This window comes from Solanum dulcamara, chromosome 3 (assembly GCF_947179165.1).
Source record: "Solanum dulcamara chromosome 3, daSolDulc1.2, whole genome shotgun sequence".
Taxonomy (NCBI): domain Eukaryota; kingdom Viridiplantae; phylum Streptophyta; class Magnoliopsida; order Solanales; family Solanaceae; genus Solanum; species Solanum dulcamara.
In genome coordinates this window covers 10,569,511-10,582,099 of record NC_077239.1, presented here as the reverse complement: position 1 = coordinate 10,582,099, position 12,589 = coordinate 10,569,511, and the positions used below count along the sequence as shown (strand labels likewise).

The window sequence follows — 12,589 nt, the reverse complement described above, 5'->3', positions numbered from 1 at the left end:
CAGAACTTCATCGGAGAGAATTAATATCAACTGAAAACTTCAGATTCAAAATCCTTTTGACTCGGAAAAAGCAAACTTGTGTAAATTCGGGAGATTTTTCTTGCTTTTCCCCCGGTGACCCCCTGTATGTCTATCTGAACCTATCTTTTTATATACTTAAAAAAATCCCCCCTAAAAAATAATCCCCCCAATCTTCAACAAAAACCAACAAAATTGAAGCCAAGGACCAGAAAAACTAGAGGAGCCATCCCTCATATTTATTGTTTGTCGAGCATGCTTGAAGAAGAAAAGGTGACAGAGCGCACGACGGCATGGGTATACGCACGCGTTTGAAATTCTGTTATGTTCTTTGTTCATAGTAGGAATATGTGTAAATGGTTTAAATATGAATTATTGTGTAATAATATATGTTGTAGTGGGTGGGAATTATTGATGTTGCATATGTTGGTAGTTGAGTGAAGGAATTAATTAAGGGGTTGGGTGGTGATATGTTGCTGGAAAATGTAGGAATTGAAATTGGAATATGTGGGAATGAGTATGTGCCTATTTAATTTTGTAATGGGTTAGTGGGATTATAGGATATATTGTAATTAATATATTATATAGTGAAAATTAGTGTGGGGAACAAAGGTAGGTGGGGAATGGAGTTATCTGCCATCTACAGAGAATTAATGTATTAGTAAAGTGGGAAAATGAGTGGTGGGGCAATGTGTACCATATATATGCTTCTTTTGAGCCGAGGGTCTCTCAAAAACAGTCGTCCTACCTTGGTAGGAGTAAGGTCTGCGTACACTTTACCCTCCCCAGATCTCACATTGTTGTATTTCAATGATTGTTGTTGTTGTTGTATATATTATAATTAATAATAATAATATTAAATTTCCAAATTTTTCGACATTGGAGGAGCTAGATGACTAATTTAAATTGTGAAGGGTCAAAATTGAGTGTCCAAACATGTCCCTTTCTTTGGATAGAGTCTATGGAAGAGATCCTGGACAAAGAAAATTGATAAATCCAATTTTGACCGACTACACTTCATCTTTCTAACATAGAGTCTGGTACGGATTTGGGACTTTGGAAATTACTGCCTGACCTTGGTATCGGGTTTCCTACATGTCTCAATCTATATGAGAATTCAGGTCATTTGTGGTTCAGAACGCTTGATTTGGCGCATAAATTTTGAAAGAATTCAAAAGCGATCCCGATATCAAATTATGAAGAGACTGGGGTGCTCGGGGAATGAGATTAAGAATGGTCTTTGGAATACAGTCGAGTTTGTCAAGTCCGCCTATATATTCCTAAATTTAGAAATTAGATTGCTTGTAGTTTTACTCAATCGTTTGGAAAAGGGAAATCTCTTATGCTAAGATAACCTTCGGTTGGGAGGAGTGACAAATAAATCGAGTGCGAAAAAGAGGCTTGCAACCTCTAAGCCATGAATATGACGTACTTCACACTCATAAGTAAGAACTTATACACACATAATTTCCAAAGTTTTTGATGTGTTGTCACTCAGATTGAAATGTTGCTTTTGGTGACATTTGAAGTTTTCCAAATGGTAAATCGAAACTGACGAACTCAAAGAAATACCCACATGCCTTATGATAGGGGTGTGGTTTTATTGTGGTGGAAGTCGCTCTTCAACTCGTGTCCTAAGAGTTTAATACTCCCCTTCAGACTATATCTCAGTTCGCTGCTAAGAAAAAGTTCCACGTTGTGATGCATCCTATTTGATATCACCCGCACTCAAATAAAAGGTCAACGTCGTTACTATGTTGGCATGTCAACCTCCTTCGATTTTGATTTAAAGCAAACAAAACACACTTCTTAAGTTGATGTGATTTATAATATATTCCTCGACTGTAAATTTCTTTCAATTTGATGTAATATCCGATGAGTTGATATGATACAATATGATGACAAATTGATATGATAATGATGATGGGTTGATATGATGCAATATAATGATGAGTTGATATGATGCAATATGATGATAAGTTGATATGATGCAATATAATGATAAGTTGATATGATGTTATTTGATGATGAGTTGATATGATAATGATGATGGCCCTCTCAGCAATGATATGATGATGATGATGGCCCTCTTGGCAATGATATGATAATGACCCTCTTGGCAATGATATGATAATGGCCCTCTCGACAATTATCCCTTCTAGTAATAAAATATGAATGGCCCTCTTGGCAATAATATTACCACTCTCGATAATATAATATGAATGACCATCTTGGCAATAATATTACCACTTCCGATAATGTAATATGAATAATATAATATGAATGACCCTCTTGATAATGATATTACCACTTTCGATAATATAATATAAATGACTCTCTTGACAATGATATTACCACTTTCGATAATATAATATGAATGACCCTCGTGGAAATGATATTACCACTTTTGGTAATATAATATAAATGACCCTCTTGGCAATGATATTACCACTTTCGGTAATATAATATGAATGGCCCTCTTGGCAATAATATGATAATGGTGATGATGTCTTGTTGATAGGATGATGATACTTCATTAGTAGGAATGATAATTCTCCATGGATAGAATGATGACCGTTATCTTTCAAATGTTGATATTTGATCGATTTTGGCATGATATCGGATATTTTGGCTAGTTGCACTTCAAACCCTCATCGGTATTTGATGCGACTTATGTATGCCCATTAAACATCATTGATGCTCATTTTAGAACACTTTATATCCTTTGTGGCTCATGATTGGTCGGGGATTTGAACGAGGCCTTATTGCCCGTATTTTGAATGGCTTCTTTTTGTCTAATGCATCCTAAATGAATTTCCTTTTTCACAAAAAGTTATTACTTTTGAAGACCCTTTGTTCTTTTGACTTCTTTCGTATTTGCTGAACAGAGGAATATAATGATCCTTTAGAAATCTGCATCAATAGAAAATTTGTTAGTTAGAATGAATTGATCTATGTTGACTTCTCCATTTGTTTGCTCCTTATTTTGCTATCTTCGATTGCTTGCTCTAATTCCCTCCTTCACGATGTATATAAGACGAAAATATATTTATGTAAAAAATATTTTATGTATTAAAAGATTTTAAGAAAGATGAGTTTTGAAAAGCAATTTGGAAAGGGTCACTGCCAGATGTCATATCATGCATAGCTTAGATAAATGTCCTTGGTTCAAAGCTTTAAGCATGTCTGATAGCTTGTTAGGAGAGTTTTAACATAGCTGAAAATTTTTATAGTTGACTCTGAATTGCGATGGTGCTGGAGATTATTAAGGTTGACATTAAACTTCTAATAGTGCTGGGGATTATTTGAAGTTAGTGTTGAACTTTCAAAGCTGACCAAAACCTTCAGATGATGCTGAGGATCATTAGTTAGGTTTAAATTTCTAATCATGTTGAAAATATTCAAAACTGCATTTAGATGTCTGATACTGCTTGATAAATTTTTGAGGTCGTCCTCAAAAATTTTTGTCCCAGTTAGATGTCTTGCTGAATATCAAACTACCAATAAGATATTTGCAGAATTTTTGAGACCCTCTCAATAATTTTGTCCAGTTGCTTTTTCTGATGCCCCTTAGTCTTGACTCTTCTATAGAAAGATCTTCTTTGAAATGTTTGAGTCTCTCTCAAAAATTTTATCCCAATTTTTGTAATAAATAGAGAACTTATAGGAGACATGACCGAACTATTGTGGCGCCTACGTATCCCGTTGAGGCAGAAATTAAGTCAAACGTAGTTCCCATCTCGGGAGATAAATGAGAAGTTAGAGATTTTAATAGAAAAATGACCGAAACTGACATAGGCCACCTACATATCTCATTTTTGAGAATTCAGGTCAGACGTAGTTCATTACAAAGAGGAGGGTTAATTTAAAACAAACAAGCATAGAAATGATTACAAACAAACGACACACTTACAAGTAAAGTGATAAAGGAAAATTCTGAACCTTTAAACATAGTATCTTTTGACGGCATCTGGGTTGATTGGTTTCGGCTACTCTTGGCCATCCATCTCGGATAATATTAAGGCACCTCCAGACAACACTTTGTGAACCATGTATGGTCCTTGCCAATTTGGCGCAAACTTTCCTTTATACTCATCTTGATGTGGAAAAATGCGTTTAAGAACTAATTGGCCAACTTCAAACATTCTTGGTCTCACTCGTTTGTTAAAAGCACGAATCATTTCTTTGCTGGTACAATTGACCATGGCAAATGGTGGTCATTCTCTTTTCATCAACCAAAGCAAAATGTTCAATTCGATTACGAACCCAATTAGTGTTACTCAATTCATTTTCTTGAATGATTCTCAACGAAGATATTTCTACTTCGGCGGGGATTACGGCTTCTGTCCCATATACTAACAAGTATGGAGTTGCTCCAATTGATATTCTGATAGTCGTTCGGTAACCTAACAAAGCATATGGCAACATCTCATGCCAACCTCTATGATTATCAATCATTTTCCTCATGATCTTTTTGATGTTCTTTTTGGCAGTTTCTACAGCTCCATTTATTTAAGAAAGATACGCGGTTGAGTTTCGTGATTAATATTGAATTGGTCACATATCTCTTTCATCAAATGACTATTAAGATTTACTCCATTATCAGTGATGATATCCGGTATTTCAAATCTACATATCAAATTGTTACGGATGAAGTCTGCTACTACCTTCTTCATAACTTATTTATACGAGGTTTCTTCTACCCACTTGATGAAGTAATCAATGGAAACTAAAATTAACCTATATCCATTAGAGGCGGATGGCTCTATTAGACCAATGATATCCATACCCCATGTCACGCCCCGAGAGAGTACTCTAGACGTAATCGGCACTCAAAAACCATTTTTGGCTCCCAAGCGAACCACATAGCCTGATCATACATCCGTTCATTCATTCATTTAGCGGAAGACTTAAAATACAGAGAATATTTAGTGGGCAACTCGAATCGTCAGTCTAACTCAAAGAATAAAGGCCATGGGCCAACAATCAACTCTAATATTTGTCATTAAAAATAGTTTGACAAGAATAATTTAAGGAAAGAAATACTCAATCGACCCTTCACTATTTAGTCTATGAAGCCTCTATCACTACTATCTAATTGATGCCAATGACATGTTCATGGCTACCTCAAATCAAAATAAAAAGGGCTAACTCGATGCAAGAATACACAGACGGTGTCCTCCGAATGTAGGGGAGGACTCACCAATACGCTGAGTGCGAATAGATCCCTAATGATGCTCCTATTGACGATCTCTTAAACCTGTCTCTGCATCATGAAATGATGCAGGTCCAAATGGACGTCAGTATGTGGAATGTACGAGTATGTAATATGGCAGAATGAAACATACCTCGAGGAAGAATAACATCGGTCCAGATATCTCAAATCAGAAAGATAAGAGAGATTCAAATAAGGCGTCGTAAATCTAAAGTAAGGATACATTTCTAGACAAAGACCAATCACACATCATACAATCCAATCCATTCATACACAATACAGTTCAATCAAATCATATATCATTCGATTCAATCTAATCGTATACAATCAGTTCAACCCGGTCATATACGATCCGATCCAATCCAATCGTATATCCTCTCGTTCAACCCAATCAACATATCATCTAATCCAATCCAAGTCCAATCATACACTATCAAATCACAATTCATCTAATCCAATCCGATCAATGCAATCAACTCAAAATCAACTCAAAGGGCTCAACTCAATAAATATGCAAATTAAGTTATGCAATGTCTTACAATTCAACTCAATCATCTACAATCACAATCAAACCAATCAGATCAAGCACAATCCATTCAATTGGGAGTTTCTCTAACCAACAACCATCACCATATGAGCGAGTGATAGTACAACAAGCCGACGTTGTTGCCGCGTCCGTTCATACCTTGCCAGGGTATGAACGCATCAACCAATCATGGATCCAATCCAACCAAGTCCTATAATGTCAGGACAAACATTTTGGGGAAGCATTTGACTTTAACGGTTCAATCCCCTCCTACGTTTGGCGACGTAGTTTATTGGTTCGAGTACGGACTATACTCTTACCTAATTCGGTGCTCGATACTCCTCCCAAAACTCAATATGCTCATATCTATCAAGTGAGTAAAATACTCAAAATGCTCATTTAGTCTCATCGGACTCTTTCAAATAAACTCATTTAGTCTCATTGGACTCTTTTCAAAACTCAATCAAATCTGGCCTCATTGGACCTTCTTTCAAATCGACTCATCTTAAATCATCAAACTCTTCTCTTTAAAATCTATACAATCTCGGAAAAATTGACATTTTAAAGTAAAAATACTCAACTCACTTATACTCAAAATACTCTTGTTCAAAAATAATTAAAAGACTTTTCAAACTCAACTCATGCTTAAACTTTTTTCAAATCATAGATGAAAATAATTATTTCTTAAACTCAAAATAGTGTATAAATAGTTTATGCAAAAATTCTCACAAATCATGTATTTAAAACTCCTTCTCAAAAGATCCTTTATTTTTAAAAATACTCATAAGACTCCAATCAACTCAGATTATGCAAATCACATATCACATAATCAGATTAGACTCCAATCTGCTTCATCACATAACATCCTCATCAACATACCTCCTCATCAATCATTCTACACATATTAAATAATCACTATTCACATAATCACTCACACTATCATCAAAACATCATCACTCGCATCATTATTACACCATCATTAAAACACCACCATTCACATCACCATCAAATATTATCATCACATCATTGTCAAATATTATCATCACATCATTATCAAACATCTACTCCACAATCTTCATTTTAGTCCTATGTTCAAATTATAGAAACAAAGGGACATTCTTAACTATCCAATTCATTCTTTCCATTCCAATCAATACATATATACACACAACTATTCATCTCAACCTCAAGACAATTATGACAAAAAAAATCTCATCTTGGGTTCATGTGAATGAAACATGAATCCTTACTCTCAACAAAACTCAACTCAAGAATATTGTCAATACCTATAAATCTATTACAAAGATACATTTGTAGTCAATAATATGAAAATTAACTATTTAGTAACTCAAGTCATTAAAATCATCAATCAACCAATAGTATCTAAAAATATTTCATAGTTTAGGAAAAACTTTCAAGAAAACCTTCCTAGAAGGTGCAACTCTTTCACAACTCCTAACCAACACATCTATGGGCATATGGAAGAACTCAATCCATATTTCAGGTTAGCCTTACATACCTTGTTTGAAGACTTTGAAGAAAACCTTGATGTTGGGTCTTCAATGGAGGGCTCAAATCTTGAAGCTCTTGGAACTCTTCTTGTTAGAAATGGAGAAGAAAAAGAAGAAGAAGAAAAGAGAGAGAGAAGCTCCTAGGGCTTTTAGAGAGAGAGTGGGGGCTGAAAATATGATCTCAAAATAGTCTAGGGTGATACATATATAATTTGGGTAAGTTCCTAAATTTTCCCTCCTCAAAAGTTCTGAAAAATAGGCAAAAATGCACCTGGCACGATAGTAGCGCATAGGGCTGTTCAAAACCGTCCACTACCGATAACCCATCCGCAAAATTGGCTTATTGGCTTATTGGTATTGGATTATCAAATTAGCGGGTGAGGAATGGATTTAAATTTTATAATTAATGGCTTATTGGTGTGGGGGACGGATTACTCAATTTTGTTATTGGGTAAACCGTTAATCCGTTAAGAATTTATTATATTTTAATATATTTTATATGAAATTTTCATAATCTCTTTATTTATATAATTAAAAAAATCAATGATTTTGAGACAACAAAAACATAGATACAAATTAAAGAGAAATCAAATGAGACGGCAAATTAGAAATTGTTGGTGAGTACCAAGTTGCATCATTTTGTGTGGCTTAAAATTTAGCTAATAATACCAATGGGCACGAAAGTTCCTTTCAACTTCAAATAGAGTATTTTGCACTGATTTTTCTATCTCTGTTGCTCCACTCTATCACAAAAATTTTGACCATAAATTTGTCAATGAATGAGACAACTTGCAAATATTAATAAGGGAACGAAGAAAGAAACAAAGGGACAAACCATGAACATTTTGTGGCTACTGTATTTGACTGAACATGATTTTTAAAAAAAATAAAAGATCGAAAATTGTTAATCCGACTAATTTAAATTTAAACTAGATAGGTCTTCAAAATAGGATAAGATGCTTCTTACTATCACTCAAAGTAATTAAGAATTTAAATTGTATATGAAAATAAAATTAACCGATACACCGTCCGATAACCGCCCGATAATTGCTAATCCGATACCAAACCAACCGATATCTTATAGGTTGGCTAGCGGATTAGTACTTTTAAAAGCCGATAACCGTTAAATTAAACCGTTAAACATAATAATCCGTACGATCCGCCCAATAAGCACCCCTAGTAGCGTATCACGCCATTGCAGTGCCAAGCTAATTACGCCTAAAACCTACACACCTCGTAGTAACACGCCGCGCCAGAGACCAAACTACTGAGACATATTTCTAGCGCGATAGTGGCGCATCGCGCCCTTACATCGCCAAGGCCAATATTTTCCGGGTTTTGGAAATTGGCTTGAAAAACTCTGCACACCTTTTAGTAGCGCACCGCGCCAGAGCCCAAACTACTGAGGCATGTTTCTGACGCGATAGTGGTGCGTCGCGCCACTGCAGCGCCAAACCCAGTTTTTCAGCAATTGCAACCCAGGCCTGAAAATCTCTACTGTGCTAGTTCATCTTAGGATCATCATATCTTTTGACTCCAAACTCCAAAAATTGCAATCTTAGTGGCGTTGGAAAGAAGACTCAAAGACCTTTAATTTGGTAGGTCGTGGTCCACCCAGTTCTTTATATCCTAGGAGATATATTCTTTTGAAGTTTACCCTTATACTAACTCGTCCGAAAACTTAATCGATTGGAGTTCTTTGGACTCGACTTGGTGTTAGAGATCCCTTATGACCCCTAAACACATATAACACACTTCAAATACTTAGGAATTAATCCCAACTCATGTGTAGAATTACAAGTCCTCCGGTCCAAGCCTACCCACACGTGAAGAAATGTTTGAGTCTTTGCAAAAAACAATTCCGGGGTGTCATACCCCAATCCACAAATAGCCAAGGAGAACTCATAGCATTGAGTTCGTGAGGAGGTACTCGAATCAAATCACCGTGCACTTGACATTGATGACTTTTTTGCACATACTTACAATAATCACGCTCCATAGTCATCTAAAAATAGCCGGATCGAAAGATCTTCTTCGCTAAGGTAAGCCCATTCATATGAGTTCCATAAACTCCTGCATGAATCTGTTTGAGAAGCTTCATAGTTTCAACGGCATCAATATATCTGAGAAGTCCCATATCTGGAGTTCTCCTATAAAGGGTTTCTCCACTTGGAAAGAAATTATTAGCCATTCGACGTATTGCTTTCTTCTGATTGAAAGTCGCATTATCTTGATAAGTTCTGGTTTCTAGATACTTTTTTATGTCAAAATACCAAGGTATCCTATCTGGTTCTGCTTCAACATGTGAACAGTGAGCGAGTAGTTCTTTCAAATATATCTCCACAGGGTCAATGTAACTTATATTCGAATGTTTGATCATTGAGTTAATAGTAGCAAGAGCGTCAGCAAATTCATTCTATGACCTTGGGGTATACCTAAACTCGATCTTGCGGAACCTTTTACACAACATTTGCACTAACTTCATGTACGGTGCAATCTTCGAATTCTTCACGGTCCATTCCCCTTGAATCTGATGAATCGGTAAATCTGAATCTCTGATTACCAGCAACTCTTGAATATCCTTATCGATAGCTATCTTTGGACCCATGATGCATCCTTCATACTCAGCCATGTTGTTCATGCAACGAAATCAGATTTTGGCCGCCATAGGATAATGTTGGCCAAATTCTAATATTAGGACTACTCTAATTCCATTTCCTTCATGATTCACTGCCCCATTAAAAAATGCTCTCCAACTAGGGTATGCCTCAGATATATCTTCACCTATGGATGATATATCTTCATCGGGAAAATAAGTTTTGAGCGGCTTTTATGCTTCGTCTACTGATTTTCTGTGAGATGATCCGCTAAGTCTTGTGCTTTTATCGCCTTTTGGGTCACATACACAACATCGAACTCACTTAACAACATTTGCTATTTTACCAACTTCCCGATTGGCATCGCTTTCTGAAAGATATACTTTAATGAATCCATCTTGAAAATGAGATATGTAATATATGAAGACAAGTAATGTCTCAACTTTTGAGCAATACATGTTAAAGTACACTATTTTTCTCCAAAAGAGTGTAACGAGCCTCGTATGGAGTAAACTTCTTGCTTAAGTAGTAGATTAATTGTTCCTTCTTCCCAATATCATCATGTTGACCTAGCATGCATCCAAATGCATTATCCAAGACAGACAGGTATAGCAACAACGGAACTCCTTTCCTCGGAGGAACTAGCACCGGTGGATTAGACAAGTAACTTTTGATAGCATCGAAAGTTGTCTGACACTCTTCGGTCTATTTTGTCAATGCATCCTTTTTTAGCAGCTTTAAGATAGGCTTACAAATCAATGTGGACTGAGCTATGAATCGATTATTGTATTTCAATCTTCCCAGGAAGATCATCACTTCCTTCTTGGTCTTTGGTGGAGGTAATTCGTGAATCGCCTTGATTTTAACAAAATCAAGCTCGATACCCCTTCTACTGACAATAAACCCTAATAACTTATCGACTGGAACTCCAAAAGCATATTTAATAGGATTTAATTTTAAGTTGTATTTGCATAGATGATTAAAAAACTTCTTCAAGTGCATCGAATGATCCGCACTCTCAAAGGATTTGATAATGACATCATCCACATACACTTCAATTTTCTTGTGAATCATATCATGAAAAATGGTCATCATGTCTCTCATGTAAGTATCCCAACATTCTTGAGACCAAATGGCATTACTCAATAATGATACACGCCCTGCGGTGTGATGAAAGTTGTTTTTTCTTCATCTTCTTCATCCATTAGAATCTGGTGATAACCCGCGTAGTAGTCCATGAATGACTGCATCTCATGCTTGGCACAATTATCAATGAGAATGTGGATATTTGGTAATAGGAAGTTATCATTACGGCTAGCTTTGTTCAGATCTCTATAATCAACACAGATTCTGATCTTACCATTTTTCTTAGGCACTAGCACAATGTTAGCTAACCAAGTCGTATATTGTGTCACTTCCACAACTCTAGATTGAACTTGTTTGGTAACCTCTTCCTTGATCCTCAAGCTCAAATTTGGCTTGAATTTTTGAGTTTTTTGTTTTACCAGACTACAATCTGAGTTGATCGGCAATTTATGAGAAATAATGTCCTTACTCAAACCTGAAACGTCATCATAAGACCAAGAAAATATATCGACATACTCTCTAAGCAAACTGATAAGTTCCTTCCTCTAAGCCTTTGTTAAATAGACACTAATTCTAATTTCCTTGGTACACTCCTCATCCCCTAGATTCACACCCTCAGTTTCTTCTTGATTTAAATTATATTGTTCTTCAAATTATTTCAATCCCTCGACGAGGTGTTTGGGTATCGTAGCTTCTTCATCATAATCCTCGAACTCATCACCATCTATCTTATTTTGCTCATTTAGCTTATGACATGACATGATTTTTGCATATTTTATGTTATTTTTACTGAAATCATAAGCAAACAAAGTTAGATAAGTAAAATATAGACCGATAAGCAAATGAGTAAATTTTTCGAGAGGAGATCTTCATTAAACCAAAAGAAATACAAACTTTGCCCATGACTGTGGGTCAATCTGCCTCTTTTCAAACATCACAAGGGGAATTTAAAGCATAACTAGACAGAAATAACATAAAGGATGGGTCTCGAGCATTCTCCGAACTACCACCAATTTAAAAAATATATATAATATGTCTTTATCTACCAAGACGAGCGGGGAATTAGGAGCAGTGCGGACGTCCAATTTGATAATTTCTCCTCTAGCTCAGCATCATGGATGTTTGACAACTTTGTTTCTTCCTCTAAGATTGCATCAACTTTCTCAAAAAGATCCTAGATTCTTTCCCCAAGATCGCCATCATTGACATGTTCTCACACTGGAAATGACAGATATAGGTGAGGTATTGGCCTAGCCAACAATCGATCAACACTCATGATTGTCACATCTGTCTCATCGTCTTCCGTTGGGATATATCCCAAATGATACTTCAATCCTCTGTCGGGAAACTGAATAGGCTCGACAATTCCTTGGAAGTACTTTCCCAATCTGAAACCTGGCTCAAAACTGCTTCTAAGCATGACAGTGGCTATTATTTTATGAACAAAAGGCATAGGAGGCTGTGGAGCTAAATCATCGCTAGTAGAATTTACCAGCTCCAATGTGTAGAAGTCGGTACCTCTAGTAATATCATCAACAATTGGCATGCAACCATTTGAATGACTTCCTTCACCATAAATTACCACTCACGATTATTCTTCACGAACTTTATCATCTGATGGAGAGTAGAGAGCACG

General features: G+C 36.0%; 1 protein-coding gene across 1 annotated transcript; it reads right to left on the bottom strand.

Moving 5' to 3' along the window:
• Positions 1-9,275: 9,275 nt before the first annotated feature.
• Positions 9,276-9,902, bottom strand: LOC129883433 (uncharacterized). The gene is made up of 2 exons (XM_055958107.1): positions 9,706-9,902; positions 9,276-9,627 (listed from the first exon to the last, which is right to left on the bottom strand). Exons 1-2 carry the CDS (start codon positions 9,900-9,902, stop codon positions 9,276-9,278), a joined length of 549 nt encoding a protein of 182 aa, XP_055814082.1.
• Positions 9,903-12,589: the final 2,687 nt, after the last annotated feature.